Here is a 16725-nt window from a genome sequence, read left to right as displayed (position 1 = left end):
CCGTCCATGGATTTTCTCCTCCAATCTTCTTATAGTCTTGGCTGTACGATCCTTGTTTGGCTGCAAGGAAAAAAGAAAAAAATTTCCATCTTGAATTATAATTTATAATCTTAAATGGCACATTGAAGTGAAGTGATAAAGTACTTGCACAAAAAGTCTCCATCTTGAAACTTCTGAAAGCCTCCAAACATAAAAAAATCAGCAACATTATCCTGAAAGATTGTTACTAGAAAGTTAATAATGACAATTTTCAACTGAATTTTTGGCACCAAAATGTCATGCTAAAATTCAGATTCAGTTTTTATATAACAATAAAAGTCACATGCCTCAATCAAACTAGGTGAGGTCAGGTACAAGAATTCTATAACTCTGGGTCTAGCCATCTCTATCCATAGCCACATCCCAAATTCAGTTTTTATATTATCCAAATAAATTTTTACCTCGTTATCTGCAAGTCCATAAAGAGCAAAAGCAGCATTATGTTGTGCAGATCCATTTTTTTTTTTTTAATCAAGAAGCTTCAGTAATGGCACAATACCACTGCCATGGGCAATCCCAGCTTGATTATGAGTATCCTTAAAAGGACAGCATCTCATTGCAACCAATAAAACACAATTTTTCAACTTCACAGGCGGGACAAAATGGATAGCAACTGTTTAGATTTCCAAGGAGCAAAAGTAACTTGTATCAAGTTTCTTGCACTAATATCTTGCCAACAAAAGAATTAACAAGGACAAATAAATTTTATAAATCAACTCCACCACTCCACCACTCAAGCTTTTCCCAGCGATTTCAAGAAAAAAAAAAAAGTACAAAGCAAGGATTTATAAAGAAAGCAGGACTCTTAAGAGTTTGTTATTTTTATTATTAGAAGAACAGAACTTAAATTTGTAGTGTTCTGTAGATTTTCGATAGAGCAATTGGTAAACCATGCCCACTTTGTATTTTAGCCTATCTTTAAAGAAAAACTCAGAGAGACTAAGCAGCCAAAAGAGACCAAGATAAAACTTTCTAGAGAAGTAACATAAGCAATCTACTATCCATTTCTCTCGCTCTAGGCTCTGAAAGCTGGTTCATAATTCCTGGTTATCCTTCCTCTTTTCCTAATAGATATGATTTTATTCAAAGAAGGATAAAGATTAAAAGAAAACTGGCAGTTTTTCAAACGAAAATAATTCCAAAGCCTCTGCAGCAAGGGAGGTTTTGTTGAATCATGCTTTACTACAAAGTTAAATGCACCAAAAAAAGATACGAGCAAAGAACAGTTGAAAATAAAAACATGTGCCAACCTCCCCAACGCAAATGCTGCCATTTCCCTCAGGTTGGGCTCAGGGGACTGAAGCATCTCAATCTCAATTAATGGTAGGACAGCACCACTCTGAACAATATGCACCTACAAAAATCATATTCCAAAGCAGTAAGAGGCAGCATAATGCAAGATGTTGAATAAAAGTTTGGCAATTTCTTGCTTCAAATATACCTATTTCACTCCACCTTGCAGTCCGAATCAGTAGCTGCAAATTGCCCAAGCAACAAAGCTGCAACCCTTTGGCTCTCAGAACAGCAGGAACTGTAAAGGCATCCATAAATCTTGTAAGACCAAAACATCAAGGTAAAGGTTGGAGAGAACAAGTACGCTAATTGCAACTCAAATACAGTCATGAGAGTTGAAAAACAAAACATTGCAAAGAGCAAACCGTAAGAAAACAGCAAGTAAAATTGAATGAAATATTAGTACCTCGGTAATCCGATTACAGGTTGTAAAGCTCCAGCAAGCAAACTTCCTTCTTAATTTTAGGGGATGAATGCACCAGATTACCAATCACACGGACCCGACAAAAATACTCAGTGGGGCAGTAACTGTTTCTGGCGATATAAGTGTTCAAAAAGATGTCCAAATGTAAGTGAATTACTAGAGTTACCGGATAAAATCATAGCCAACCGCTTCAAACCTGAAATTCATATTTTCATAATATAAGCAGTGTGAAACCAAACGTTGCATTTATATGAATCATATAAATCAGAGAAATCCCACAAACCTGATTTTTGTTCTCATCGTTTTTAAAGGCAATAGTCCGCAGAGCCCCTGCTGCTGCTCTCTGCACCTTCATGGCATTGAGTTCAAGCAAATCAACAAGTGATGCGATTCCCGCTTCATGCCTGGATATAACGAAAACATTCAAAGACCTTGATCATCAAAAAATTCAAGAACCACAGCGCTTGATGCTGAAAACTACATGCAGCAATAATTCTCTAGAACGCACACAAATATTAACGAAAAGTTTAAGAATCGAGCCTCTGCGTTACCATTCTTGGCAAGTTCCGAAAGAACGTGTGCTGCGCACTTGGCAGTGGCCCGATCCGCCTCGGTGGACGAGAAACTGGAGTCGAGGATTGCGACCTGAGCGAGAACATCGCGGACGATATCTTCTTGAGCTTTACCAGTCGACGCAATGGCGACCGTTCGATCGGCATCGAAATCCTCCGATAGCTTCCGCTTAATCGAGTTTCTCCTAGCAGAGCTGGTAGGTTTTTCACGCCGATTCTGGTTTCCATGTCTTCTGTAGATGAGAGAGAGAGAGAAGAGGGGGGGGGGGTTAGTACAGAGGGAGACCGGAGGCGTAGTTTGAGGAAATGGATTGGGTTTAGAGAAATTCTATTGGCACCTACTATTTTTTAAATTTTTTGCTTTTCATAGTTACATTTTAAGATATTTAAAATATTTTTTTAAAAAAACTCATTTTTACACTCAGAGCCACTTTCTCTCTCAATCTATTACCCATCAATCATATCCAGCCACTCACCTATTCATAACGAAGACAATTCAACAAAAAACACCAGATCCAATACAGTCGAACATAAAAAAAATAGATAAGAATATAAGAGTAGAAAAACACACACATATATATACATGCCTACACTGCATATACAAACATAAATATATGTATATACACACACATATATATACAGGAAATGACGGCCATAGCCACCAGAGGTGCCGACCTTTATAGCCCCCTGAACCGTGGGGTTCGGGGCACCTTGAAGGTCCCTGAACCCCAGGGTTCAGTGGGCTGTGAAGTTCAGCACCTCCGGTAGTTATGCCTGTCGTTTCCTGTATATATATATGTGTATGTGTATGTTTGCGTATATATATGAATATATGTGTAATACTCCATGTTCGTATAAGGGTGCCACGTAATTTTAATAGGTTTAGAATACCGAAAAAATTAATTTGATAGCAGTTATAAGTACCGAATCAACTGTAGGGAATGTCTCGGAGTGAAATTGTCTAAGGAAAATGATATGGTTTCGACGAGCGTTCCGAAATAGAATTTATGGTATCAAAAGAAATCGAATCAGGAACAGTTTTTGGTATAACTAAAATACAGCTACTAATTAGGCTGTAAAACCAAATTGTCGTAGGGGACTCTTGAAAAATCAACGGAACCCTAGAGGGGCTCCGATTTTATGTAAGAATCAACCCTTTAGTAGTTTTGAGATGAAACGATAGCTCGATGAGGACACTGAGACAAAATCGTCCAAATCGAGTAACCTTAAAGTTATTAATTATAAACTTTCAGTATTAAAATGCAATTTAATTCAGCTGGGCGTATTTTGCTATTAAGAAAATTATTCAAGTGATATTATGAGAAAATTAAGATTTAAAACATAATTATATATATATGTATTAATATAATATAGGATATATAAATATATATATGTATATATGTACACGCATGGCAGAGGCCATGCCTCTGTAAAATGCAACCCATGCCTTTTTTAAGTCCATGCCCTGTAACCTTTACCCATGCCTTGTTGCAATCAGCCATGCCTATGCAAATGGTGGCCATGTCTCTGCCAAATCTTGGCTACTAATAAAGTGATCTACACGCATTGAGGAGACTTGAGGTATGGCCATGGCAGTAGAAATGCCTATAAATAGGGAAAGAAACCGTGGAGCTGAAAGCAAATTAAGGGAAGGAAAATTAAGAGAGATAGAGAGAAGCTGAGAGAGAGATCGCGAGAGGGAGAGAGGCTGGTCGGAGAAGCAGCAGGCGGCTGCCATAGCCGCATCCAAGCTTCCAACAAGCTCGGCCATGGTAGGCGAGCGAAGGAGCACCCGCAAGCTGGAGAAGCAGCAGCGCGCGGAAGAGTTGTAGGTGGTGGCGCGAAGCAGGGGCAGCCCTCGGTGGAGGCCGGCAAGGCGAGGCCAAAGGCGGCCAAGCCAGCCGCATGGCAGCCGCTGCAAGCAGCAGTGGCAGGGGCGGCGCGCGGGCGCTGCAGTACGCGGAGGAGGTTGCGGCGGCGACGGCTCGCGGTAGAGGGCACAACTGAGGGCGACCGCGATGGCTGGCGAAGCTGGCCGAGGTAGTGGCTGGCGGTGGCTGGGCGCGCGCAGGCGAAGAGAAGTTGCAGGTGCGTGAAGTGAAGGAGGAAGATGAACAGTAAGAAGAAAAGAGAAAAAGAAAAATAGAAAAAAAAAAGAAAGAAAAGGAAGAAAAAGAAAAGAAAATTGGGAAAAATGCTGAAAAGTCCTAGAAAAATCCTAAAAAATAGGAAATGAAGATGTAATGATATCCCAGAGATTTTGACAAGGAAAACGGCTCGGACACGCATTTCGAGAATGTGGCACGCATATCGAGAAAACCGAAGATGCTAAGTCAAGGTGAGTAAAATTCTCTAGAAAATTTTAGAAATTCCAAAATATTATTTTATGAATTTTTGTAGTGAAATATTTGAGAAAATATTTTTAAAAATATTTAATTTGAAATTATTGAGGGAAAATAGGAAGAAATAGAGAGAAAATTATAGAAAATGCCAGAAATTATGGAAAAATAGGTTTCAATGTTTATTTAAATAATTATGGTGATTAGGATACTTTGAGTCTGAAGTTGAAGAGATTGGTACAAATTTTGATGTTGGCACGCAAATCGAGGCAAGGCACGGATATCGAGATAGTCCGATAAGCTTGAGAATGTAAGTGGTACTCCCCAATTAAAGTTAGTTTTATGAAAAATGCTTAGTTTATGTTCCTCGAAAATGTTTTCATCATATTGACATGCCCTGATATGTATCCAACACGTAGACTGCATCCATGACATGACTATGAAATGCATAAATACACGTTGATATCATTGATCACTCGCATTTGAGGCCGTAGGGAGTACGAACTAGCACCGCTACTTTACCAAGGGTGCACCCATACACCTCGGCTTCGAAAGAAAGGGGCCGCTAAAATGGTAGGTAGCATAAGGGGTGCAGTTGACACCTACGAGATAAGACATTGCATACACACATGACATAGCATTATGTACCCTTACTTAGATGATTCATCATCTAACTTGGGTTTTGCCCCTGGAATATTCAAACGTTCCAAGTGGAGATTGTAGCAGATTCAAGGATAAATGAGGCATGAAACGACACTTAGCAGAGTGCATGAAGAATGAAATGTATGTAGCTCATGTATTCTGAATGTTTTGAGAAATGTTGAAGATGTAAGATTTTATTTATGATTTATGTTAAGATATCAGGTTTCGATCTTTGCTTCCGCATTTGATATGTATAGTGATTCTCTTTCGAGATTAATGCATGGGAATTTTGGGGCGAATTTGAGGAATGATGCAGTGTTTGAAAGAAAAATTTATTTTCCCAAAATTTTCCCAAGTCATAACGCGCCCGGAAAGAAAGAAAAAAAAAAAAACGGGGCGTTACAGTTGGTATCAGAGCTTAAGATTGTTGGAAGCCCTAAGTGACTCGGATATAGTGAAATTAAAGTTAAAACCTTATTTAGAAATTAGGGAAGAGCGAATTGGAGACTTAAGAGAATCCGATATTGATAGAACCAGTTAGTAGGAACCTGAAATAGAGGCTTAAGGGAAAGAGACTGATGATTCGCAAGACGAAATCCCTATTTAGGAGATTCAGGGATTGTTGGTTGAAAGCTTAGAGGTTACTGGATTTCAGTGTTGAGTAGTGGAAGTGCATGTCTAGACAAATTCTGGCTAAGGAAAGACTTGGTATTTAAGTGTGTCCACTTGTGACCCACCTCTCTTTCCTTGGAACCTACCTGGTGTACTATTCACGAACATATACTATTCCAGTATACGATTACTATTCTCGATGAATAGTAAAAGCCTGATAGAAGCTAGTACAATGATCAAGCTATTGAAATTAGGAATCGATGATATGATTCGAGTATAAGGTTGACTCGGTAACTATGACTATGGATTCGAGAGATTTAGAGACTGTCGATTTGATGTCATTACAATGAAAGATATGATAAGATAACTATGGTTATCAAGGATGATCAAAGCATGGATGATTAATCTGATGTAACATGGCCTAGTTAAAGAGTTAGGATCAAATAATAAGTATTTTCGAGGATCATTTAGTGTCTCGGTAATGAGATGTAAAGATCAGGGATCCAACAAATTGGGTTAAACAAGAGGCCGAAGATGGTTAAATGATGGCGTATGAGTTGTGTCAACCGATGGGCTGGCAGTGGTATGACCGATGTGACAAGCAGAGACGGGATAAGGAACTTTAGCAGCGTGACGGCACTATTGGTTCGGTGTTCGCAATGACAAATCTAGATCTAGGGACCCACGTGCAGATAGTTGATAAATGGCTTGCGATGAGGTATGAGAAGCACCGTCAATTGAAGCATCATAGCAGACTGCCTGGGAGACGATCAGATGATGAAGATTTGGGACAACCTAGTAGGGTCTATGCCTTGTATGGGTTTAAGTCCCAATGGTCTAGGAGCGAGGTGTACCACTAGCTATGATTGATCAAGGTCGGAAGCCTAGGGAATCAACCCGAAATGAGATGAATTGAATATGGACTAAGTGTCATATTTAAAGAATTGAATCGAAGTTTGCGGTCATCTTAGGAGAGGGTGACACGACGAACAGTGCGAAGCTCGAGGAATAGGGTACCGCGATATTAAGTAGGGCAATGGGATCATGAGATGGTAGCCTCGGTTCAAAGTAGAGTTTGAGTACCAGATAGGTCATATCGACCCTAAGGGAATGATAAAGAGACCTAGTCAATGGAGGCTGTGACTATGGTTCAATAGGCCAAATAAACCTGCGAAATCAGGTAAAATTGTTAGTGGTCAACCCGACGAGGAGAACTCAGAAATGCTATGATAAAAGGTGGATTGGGAGCCATAATTACAAGGAAATAGAATTCACAGAAGATGATTGGAACCAAATATCGTGGTCTGATTCGAGATTTTCGAAGACAAATCGGTTTAAAACTCTTGAGGAATTTCTTGAAAAAAAAAAAAAAAGATTGATTGAGAATATAAGGATTCATGAGAAAACTTTAGAGTTTTTAGGTAAAAAAATTTTACAGGTAAAGATTGAAGTACCGTAGGTGACGTAAGTACCTGTCTGCTCTAGCTGGCAGTAAAGTTATGAATTGTCGTCTGAAAGATTGTGCGAGTCTTAAATGTGATTGAGAGAATCAATTGATGGTAAATGTGTCAGGATGTCAGATTGCAGTAGGAAACGCCGTGTTCTTAATAGATCAAAATTTATTGGAGATCTAGAATTTTTGATTTTGAGAGAATGGAAATCCTGTTGGGCTAAACGGTTAATCTAGATAGCCCTGATGGGCAAATCGGGAGATATGTAGCTAGATGATCACTAAAGTGAAGTAAATAAATAAGGAGCCTGTCAATATGTGGTACAGGCACTTGTGGTCAATGAAATCCGTGAGAAAATTTAGGAAGTGAGAAAAATATTAGAATGTGCTCTCGGAAGATTTATTGAGATTATTTCTTAATGATAAAATTGCCAATAATAGTTTAAGATTATTAGACGCTTAACTATAATGGCTTGATTGAGGACATAAATTATCGAGCTTTGAAAGAGGTGATAACTAAGAGTCAATATCTTTACCTCAAATTTGATGAATTATAAACAGCTGTAAGAGGCTAGGATAATTACGATTGATGTGCGGTCGAGGATTGAAAGTTTCGAAAAGTTAGATATCCCAGTAGATTTCCAGGAGACGAGCCAAATGCTTTGAGTAGAGGTTGGTTCAAGCAAAGGTCGATTTGTAACATCCCGTTCGAGCGATAGGAAGGACCGGAACAACTTACCCTGATGGGCCTACACGAACTTCCCAGGGGGTCACCCATCCCTGGATTACCCCAGGTCAAGCACGCTTAACTTGGGAGTTCTTTGCCAACATTCAGCCCAAAAGGTATCCAGCTGGTGTTGTTTCCTTTCTTACACTATCCTCGATATATTCTAACTTCTCTGGGCTCTCGGGGTATTACATTCTCCCCCCCTTAAGCACATGACGTCCTCGTCATACGACCTTACAACCGGTCTCAGATCTCCCCCGTGCATGGCCGATGTGGGATTCGCCTAAGGTGCCTACACGCACCCCCCATAGGGGCCTCACACTCCCCTCGGGACTCAGCCTCCTCGCTGAGGTTTGCCCCACCACCGCGCTCAGAGGCTCGGGGGTCGGCTCTGATACCATTTGTAACATCCCGTTCGAGCGATAGGAAGGACCGGAACAACTTACCCTGATGGGCCTACACGAACTTCCCAGGGGGTCACCCATCCCTGGATTACCCCAGGTCAAGCACGCTTAACTTGGGAGTTCTTTGCCAACATTCAGCCCAAAAGGTATCCAGCTGGTGTTGTTTCCTTTCTTACACTATCCTCGATATATTCTAACTTCTCTGGGCTCTCGGGGTATTACACGATTGCTCCAAAAAGGATCGAGTATATTTAAAGTCAATTGATATGAAATGTTATCACTCGAGAATTAATTCAAGAAATTAGAGGATCAAATGGTTACATTGATGATATAGAATGTTATGAATTATTTAAGCTATGAATAGGTATTAGCTTGTCGACCAAGTAACAAAGGAGCAAACGATACAAGGATATTAGTATTGCTAGACTTGGAAGACAACGTTAGATTTCGGTCGATATTAAAAGTGAAGTTGCGGAAAGAAGTTCTAGAGACAGATAGAATCTATTAATAAAGATTTCTGGAGAAAATAGTTACATGACATGATTAGAAGACGATTATGGTCAATTGTCAGAAACTTGAGGTTATATTAGGTGATAAATACCTACGATAATGAGGAAACAACAGTTATAAGAAACCTCGAATAGGTTGGCTCGAGTAAAGATCAAGCAATGATTAAGTTTGAGATGACCTAAGGTAAGGCATAGCTAGTTTCAAGAATAGGTGATGACATATAACTGTGATGTTTCTGGATCCAAGGGTTCGTGAAATAGTTTGATAACATAAAAAATATTTCTTTAAGGATTAGTTTGAAAAAAGTCAAGATGTATCGAGATCAAGGACTTTTGTGCTAAGGTTGGAAGATTATCAAAGCATGATTGATTAGTTTAAGATAGATGACATCATAGGAAATCGGAATTAGATGAGTGCCGTGATTAAGGATATCGATTGGAAAGATAATTGAAAATTGATGATATGGATGTGAGAGTTGTAGACTCATTATGATGATATGTATACCGCCTTAGATAGGAGTTCAGGTTGAGATTCGTGGCCCAAGGACCAAGTTATGCAGTTATGCATGGTTGACAAGTGTACTTGTCTAGGGATTGATAAGTGTGGTCGATCCAAGAGTTCTAATTTTGAGATTTAGGACATGTGGCAAATTTCGAGGACAAAATTTTTATAAGGAGGGGAGAATGTAATACCCCATGTTCGTACCACGTAATTTTAATAGGTTTAGAATACCGAAAAAATTAATTTGATAGCAGTTATAAGTACCGAATCAACTGTAGGGAATGCCTCGGAGTGAAATTGTCTAAGGAAAATGATATGGTTTCGACGAGCGTTCCGAAATAGGATTTATGGTATCAAAAGAAATCGAATTAGGAACAGTTTTTAGTACAGCTAAAATACAACTACTAATTAGGCTGTAAAACCAAATTGTCGTAGGGGACTCTTAAAAAATCAACGGAACCCTAGAGGGGCTCCGGTTTTACGTAAGAATCAACCCTTCAGTAGTTTCGAGATGAAACGATAGCTCGGTGAGGACACTGAGACAAAATCATCCAAATCGAGTAACCTTAAAGTTATTAATTATAGATTTTCAGTATTAAAATGCAATTTAATTCAGCGGGGCGTATTTTGCTACTAAGAAAATTATTCAAGTGATATTATGAGAAAATTAAGATTTAAAGCATAATTATATATATATGTATTAATATAATATAGGATATATAAATATATATATGTATATATGTACACGCATGGCAGAGGCCATGCCTCTGTAAAATGCAACCCATGCCTTTTTTAAGTCCATGCCCTGCAACCTTTACCCATGCCTTGTTGCAATCAGCCATGCCTCTCCAAATGGTGGCCATGTCTCTGCCAAATCTTAGCTACTAATAAAGTGATCTTCACGCATTGAGGGGACTTGAGGTATGGCCATGGCAGTAGAAATGCCTATAAATAGGGAAAGAAACCGTGGAGCTGAAAGCAAATTAAGGGAAGCAAAATTAAGAGAGATAGAGAGAAGCTGAGAGAGAGATCGCGAGAGGGAGAGAGGCTGGTCGGAGAAGCGGCAGGCGGCTGCCATAGCCGCATCCAAGCTTCCAACAAGCTCGGCCATGGTAGCCGAGCGAAGGAGCACCCGCAAGCTGGAAAAGCAGCAGCGCGCGGAAGAGTTGTAGGTGGTGGCGCGAAGCAGGGGCAGCCCTCGGTGGAGGCCGGCAAGGCGAGGCCAAAGGCGGCCAAGCCAGCCGCATGGCAGCGGCGACCATGGCAACCGCTGCAAGCAGCAGCGACAGAGGGCACAGCTGAGGGCGGCGCCAGCAGCGGCGAGGGCGGCCGCGGTGGCTGGCGAAGCTGGCCGAGGCAGTGGCTGGCGGTGGCTGGGTGCGCACAGGGGCTGCGCGAAGAAGACAGCAAACAGGAAGAAGAAGAAGAAGAAAGAAGAAAAGAAAGAAAAGGAAATGAAAAAGAGAAGTTGCAGGTGCGTGAAGGGAAGGAGGAAGATGAACAGTAAGAAGAAAAGAGAAAAAGAAAAATAGAAAAGAAAAAGAAAGAAAATGAAGAAAAAGAAAAGAAAATTGAGAAAAATGCTGAAAAGTCCTAGAAAAATCCTAAAAAATAGGAAATGAAGATGTAATGATATCCCAGAGATTTTGGCAAGAAAAACGGCTCGGGCACGTATTTCGAGAATGTGGCACGCATATCGAGAAAACCGGAGATGCTAAGCCAAGGTGAGTAAAATTCTCTAGAAAATTTTAGAAATTCCAAAATATTATTTTATGAATTTTCGTAGTGAAATATTTGAGAAAAAATATTTTTAGAAATATTTAATTTGGAATTATTGAGGAAAAATAGAAAGAAATAGAGAGAAAATTATAGAAAATGCCAGAAATTATGGAAAAATAGGTTTTAATGTTTATTTAAATAATTATGGTGATTAGGATACTTTGAGTCTGAAATTGAAGAGACTGGTACAAATTTTGAGGTTGGCACGCAAATCGAGGCAAGGCACTGATATCGAGGTAGCCCGATAAGCTTGAGAAGGTAAGTGGTACTCCCCAATTAAAGTTAGTTTTATAGAAAATGCTTAGTTTATGTTCCTCGAAAATGTTTTCATCATATTGACATGCCCTGATATGTATCCAACACGTAGACTGCATCCATGACATGACTATGAAATGCATAAATACACGTTGATATCATTGATCACTCGCATTTGAGGCCGTAGGGAGTACGAACTAGCACCGCTACTTTACCAAGGGTGCACCCATACACCTCGGCTTCGAAAGAAAGGGGCCGCTAAAATGGTAGGTAACATAAGGGGTGCAGTTGACACCTACGAGGTAAGACATTGCATACACACATGACATAACATTATGTACCCTTACTTAGATGATTCATCATCTAACTTGGGTTTTGCCCCTGGAATATTCAAACGTTCCAAGTGGAGATTGTAGCAGATTCAAGGATAAATGAGGCATGAAACGACACTTAGCAGAGTGCATGAAGAATGAAATGTATGTAGCTCATGTATTCTGAATGTTTTGAAAAATGTTGAAGATGTAAGATTTTATTTATGATTTATGTTAAGATATCAGGTTTCAATCTTTGCTTCCGCATTTGATATGTATAGTGATTCTCTTTCGAGATTAATGTATGGGAATTTTGGGGCGAATTTGAGGAATGATGCAGTGTTTGAAAGAAAAATTTATTGTCCCGAAATTGTCCCAAATCATAACGCGCCCGAAAAGAAAGAAAAAAAAAACGGGGCGTTACAATATGTATCTATCGTGATTTTATTTGTTGATGTATTTCGGAAGTGTGATAAAATAGGGTATTTTTGAAAAAAAAAAAAAATTAGTTGTAGTGAGTTATCACATGACTGGAAGAAAAATCTAAAATTTTAATGATTGCGAAGAGCAAAAATGTAGCTCCGAGTAGAATTTCCCTCAGGTTTAGGTTTCTTTCCTTGGTTCATGTTTTGAAGCGAACCTTGTGGTTGTGGGCTTGGTGTTGGTTCTTGTATTGGGCGGATTATTTCGGAGCACAATTAGACTACCCGCCTGCTTATGAGTTTTAGTGAAAGTAACTTGTGCTCCCACCACTTCACTTTTCCAAAACCCGTGTTAACTTGCGCATTCGTCGCCACCTTATTGCCCATAAACAGTGAAAAGAGACCCCTAACTGCCGAAGTGAACCCAAATTTAGAAAAACAAAATGGAATTGAATATTGACTTGATTTTGTTTATTATCTTGGGATTATCGCCCTTACGTACTCTTCCGCTACTTGTATCCTCGATTTCAATAGAATAGGTAAATTACAAGTGAAAACTGTCTTATTGCACATGACAAGAAATTGAACTAACAACCTACTGTTACAAATCCCAACTTATCATGACCCAATTACTGGACCTATGCCCTGGGGCGATTTTGTTTATTATCTTGACACGCCAGATGTATGTATATATATTTAGAATAATTCTATTTGTACAAAATAAGTTTGACATAATAGTTTACAGGTGAAATTAAATGACGATTTTGCCCATTTCTCCCCTTTCAATGACCATTTTATCCCTTCCCCCTCCAACAACCTCTCATCTCTCTTCCCCTTCAAGTTTGACATAAAAATTGACGTGAAAAACCTAAATTAAAAAAAATTACGGGCAAAAATAACAAAATATCACTATGATGATATTGGTACAATAATGATGATATAGTTACAATTAATTCAAGAGTATTGAGTACATATTTATTGACGTAAAATCATATATAGATATACACAGAAAATCATATTCTGATCAAAAGATAATTCAAGATAATATTTTTTCAAATGAGATAAATCCCATTTAAAATTAAATTTAATATTTTAATGACAATCAAATTCAAAATCCTAATCACAGTCAAATTAATGATCTCAATCACGGTCAAATTTGAATTCTAGTTCATAATTATAACAGTAATTATATAAATATATATCTGTATATACAAATATATTATATATTAACTTGTACATATGTGTATATGTATGTATATTAACTTACATATTTATACAATGACATAATGTGGATATTAATAATATATATGTGCCAGGCAATTTGGCAACGACTTCAAATTTTTGGTCATTTTATGCAATATCGGGCATCCTCGCTAACAAGATTGTCTCAATGGGGTTACTTACAGTCACGAGAACCCTCTATTGGTGTGTTTACACGGCAATCGAGGTCTATGAAAGAATTCTTGAAAGTGTATTTTTGTATATATGCTTTGAACAAGACAATAGTAGCTATATATACATGAAGGAGATAAAGCAAACAAAATACAATCATAAAAACTAAAACACTTTTCATAGAAAACGTCATGCTTTTGAGGATGTTGGTTCTTAACACATTTTCCTAATTTATGCATCTTGGTTCTTAACACTCATTCTCAAATTAGAATAGATATTGATCATTCCTAACTTGCTGATAAGACTTGAAAATTGTGGAATGCTTAATGATTTAGTGAAGATGTCGGCTAGTTGTTTTGATGTCAATATATGATAAGTCTTGACTACACCAATTTGAACAAAAGGGCAATCAATTTCAATGTGTTTTGTCCGTTCATGAAATATTGGATCAGAAGCTATGTGTAGAGCGGCTTTATTATCACAAAATAACTTAATCAGTTGTGAATGCTTTATTCCAAGGACATGTAAAATGTTTTGGAGCCAAATGACCTCACAACAAATATATGCCATGGACCGATATTCTGTCTCTGCACTTGATTGGGGAGACAGTAGCTTACCTTTTAGTTTTTCAAGAAATGAGGGAACTTTCAATAAACATACAGTAGCTTATGATTGATTTTTATGTGTCTCAACATCGAGCCCAATCCGCATCACAAAAAGCATTCAACTGCAATGAACTTGTGGATGAGAAAAAAAATACTTCTCTAGGTGTTTTCTTAATGCAGCGTAGAACTCTTGTGCCGCTTTTAGGTGTGAAGTCAGGGCTTGTCCACAAATTGACTAAGAATGTGAACAAAATAGACCAAGTGGGTTTTTTTTTTTCATTAAACTAATAGAATACCTATATATATATATATATATAAATAATCAACCACGTGACATTCTACTTCACGATTTCTATGCAAAGCAAACGATACAAATTTGCATCCGCAATTTGTACAAAGGAGCTGCAAAAAAATTCGAGACTGTAAGGGCTCTAAAAGCCACAGTGGGTTTAATGAAAAATTGGAGTCATGCAATTCCAGACAAGGCAGACAGGCACGCATTATATTCCGTTTATGGGATATCTAAATTTTGCCAAGAAAATGAGGACAATACACGGAGAGACAGGACGTTTCCAACAAAATTAGTACTATACACATACATGTACATGTGTAGGTATATATAGACTTAACATAAACGTAGAAAATTAGTACCATACATATACTATACACATACATGTGAAGTGAGTTAGGATTGCTGCATTGGCACTCGAATATAGTGACAAATGAGCAAGGGTCATCGCATTTGTTTGGGCGGATGCGAGTAAAGAAATTAGTCTAAAATCAAAACAAAAATAAAAAATAAAATTAAAATAAAAAATAAAATCAAATTCAAAGTCAAAGCCAAAATCAAAATCATAGATTTAATATTAGGTCATAGAACATATAAACATAGCTATAGAAGTGGTAAATGTGATAATTAGGAGAAAGATTAATATTATGTGCCTCCAAGAGACGAGATGGGTAGGAAAAAAAATAAAAACTTTATCAAAAACTAAATATAAAATATAGTATCTAGAAAATGATCGAGCGAAAAATGAAGTATGAATTATTATGGATAAAAACTTAGTAGATGAGGTAGTGGATGTGAAGAGAATAGAGAATATGATTATTATGGTAAAAGTTGATCTAGGAAGAATGACTATGAATATTTTTAGTACATATGCACCACAAATGGGGTTAGATGAGGAGATAAAAGTAAAAATTCTATAAGGATCTAGAGGATATCTTATGAGTTTTAGGATTACTTGATACCCTCTAATAAATAAGCAAACCTTTAATTTAGGAGATTTAGTATATAATGTTAAATTTTAATTAATAATGTATTAAAAAAATATTATTTATAAAAAATCTCAATCCTAAGAGATTTAGGATGGTTCCATGTCTTTCTATAAAAAAGCATGCCCTCAATCTCACTACGAAAGAAAAAAAAACGCTGCAACTTGAAAAATTTGATACAGAAGTATGGAGAGCTTTTCGATTAGAATCAAGCAACAAGGCATGCTATTTCGTTCATCGGATATCTTAATTTTGTCAATAAAATGAGGGCAAGGAAGGAAGAGACGAGACGATTATGACAAAACCTTTTTTTTAATCTAATATTTTTGGACTTCGAATTTTATTAGGGATATGTTGCTCTAGGTGTGCACGTGCTGGACGATTGGCAGGCATGCAGCCAAAGTCTAACCCCAAACCCGGATATTAATCAGTGTTTCTAAGTTTTAACCCCACAATTAATTCAGATAAACAACAAAAGGAAAGAGTAACAACCAGGAAAGAAAAGGAAAAAGAAACTCACCCGTCCATGGATTTTCTCCTCCAATCTTTTTTTAGTCTTGGCTGTAGGATCCTTGTTTGGCTGCAAGGAAAAAAAAACAAAATTTCCATCTTGAATTATAATTTATAATCTTAAATGGCACATTGAAGTGAAGTGAGAAAGTACTTGCACAAAAAAGTCTCCATCTTGAAACTTCTGAAAGCCTCCAAACATAAAAAAATCAGCAACATTATCCCGAAAGATTGTTACTAGAAAGTGAATAATGACAATTTTCAACTGAATTTTTGGCACCAAAATGTCATGCTAAAATTCAGATTCAGTTTTTATATAACAATAAAAGTCACATGCCTCAATCAAACTAGGCGAGGTCAGGTACAAGAATTCTAAAACTCTGGGTCTAGCCATCTCTATCCATAGCCACATCCCAAATTCAGTTTTTATATTATCCAAATAAATTTTTACCTCGTTATCTGCAAGTCCATAAAGAGCAGAGCAAAAGCAGCATTATGTTGTGCAGATCCATTTTTCTTTTTAATCAAGAAGCTTCAGTAATGGCACAATACCACTGCCATGGGCAATCCCAGCTTGATTATGAGTATCCTTAAAAAGACAGCATTTCATTGCAACCAATAAAACACAATTTTTCAACTTCACAGGCGGGACAACAAGGATAG

The 16725-nt window shown here is 37.8% G+C and overlaps 1 protein-coding gene across 6 annotated transcripts in view; it reads right to left on the bottom strand.

Moving 5' to 3' along the window:
* The window catches only part of LOC127814150 (putative CCR4-associated factor 1 homolog 8), a 113481-nt gene that overhangs the window by 59656 nt on the left and 37100 nt on the right, over positions 1–16725 (bottom strand). The window contains exons 1-7 of one of the 6 annotated variants that reach the window (XM_052355435.1): positions 2040–2160; positions 1923–1952; positions 1739–1787; positions 1495–1570; positions 1290–1393; positions 149–212; positions 1–60 (exon numbers count right to left, since the gene is read on the bottom strand). The exons of 1 other annotated variant lie outside the window; for it this stretch is intronic. In XM_052355435.1, the coding sequence (XP_052211395.1) occupies positions 1–60; positions 149–212; positions 1290–1393; positions 1495–1570; positions 1739–1787; positions 1923–1935 (366 nt within the window). In that variant the 5' untranslated portion in view covers positions 1936–1952; positions 2040–2160. Of the gene's footprint in view, positions 61–148; positions 213–1289; positions 1394–1494; positions 1571–1738; positions 1788–1922; positions 1953–2039; positions 2161–16072; positions 16133–16216; positions 16287–16725 lie in introns of those variants that run through there. 4 more of the 6 variants (XM_052355436.1, XM_052355438.1, XM_052355439.1 and 1 more) reach the window with 4 other exon arrangements.

Source organism: Diospyros lotus, chromosome 12 (genome assembly GCF_014633365.1).
Source record: "Diospyros lotus cultivar Yz01 chromosome 12, ASM1463336v1, whole genome shotgun sequence".
Taxonomy (NCBI): Eukaryota; Viridiplantae; Streptophyta; class Magnoliopsida; order Ericales; family Ebenaceae; genus Diospyros; species Diospyros lotus.
Note: the sequence above shows the minus strand (reverse complement) of the source record. Positions and strands in the feature narration are given on the sequence as shown.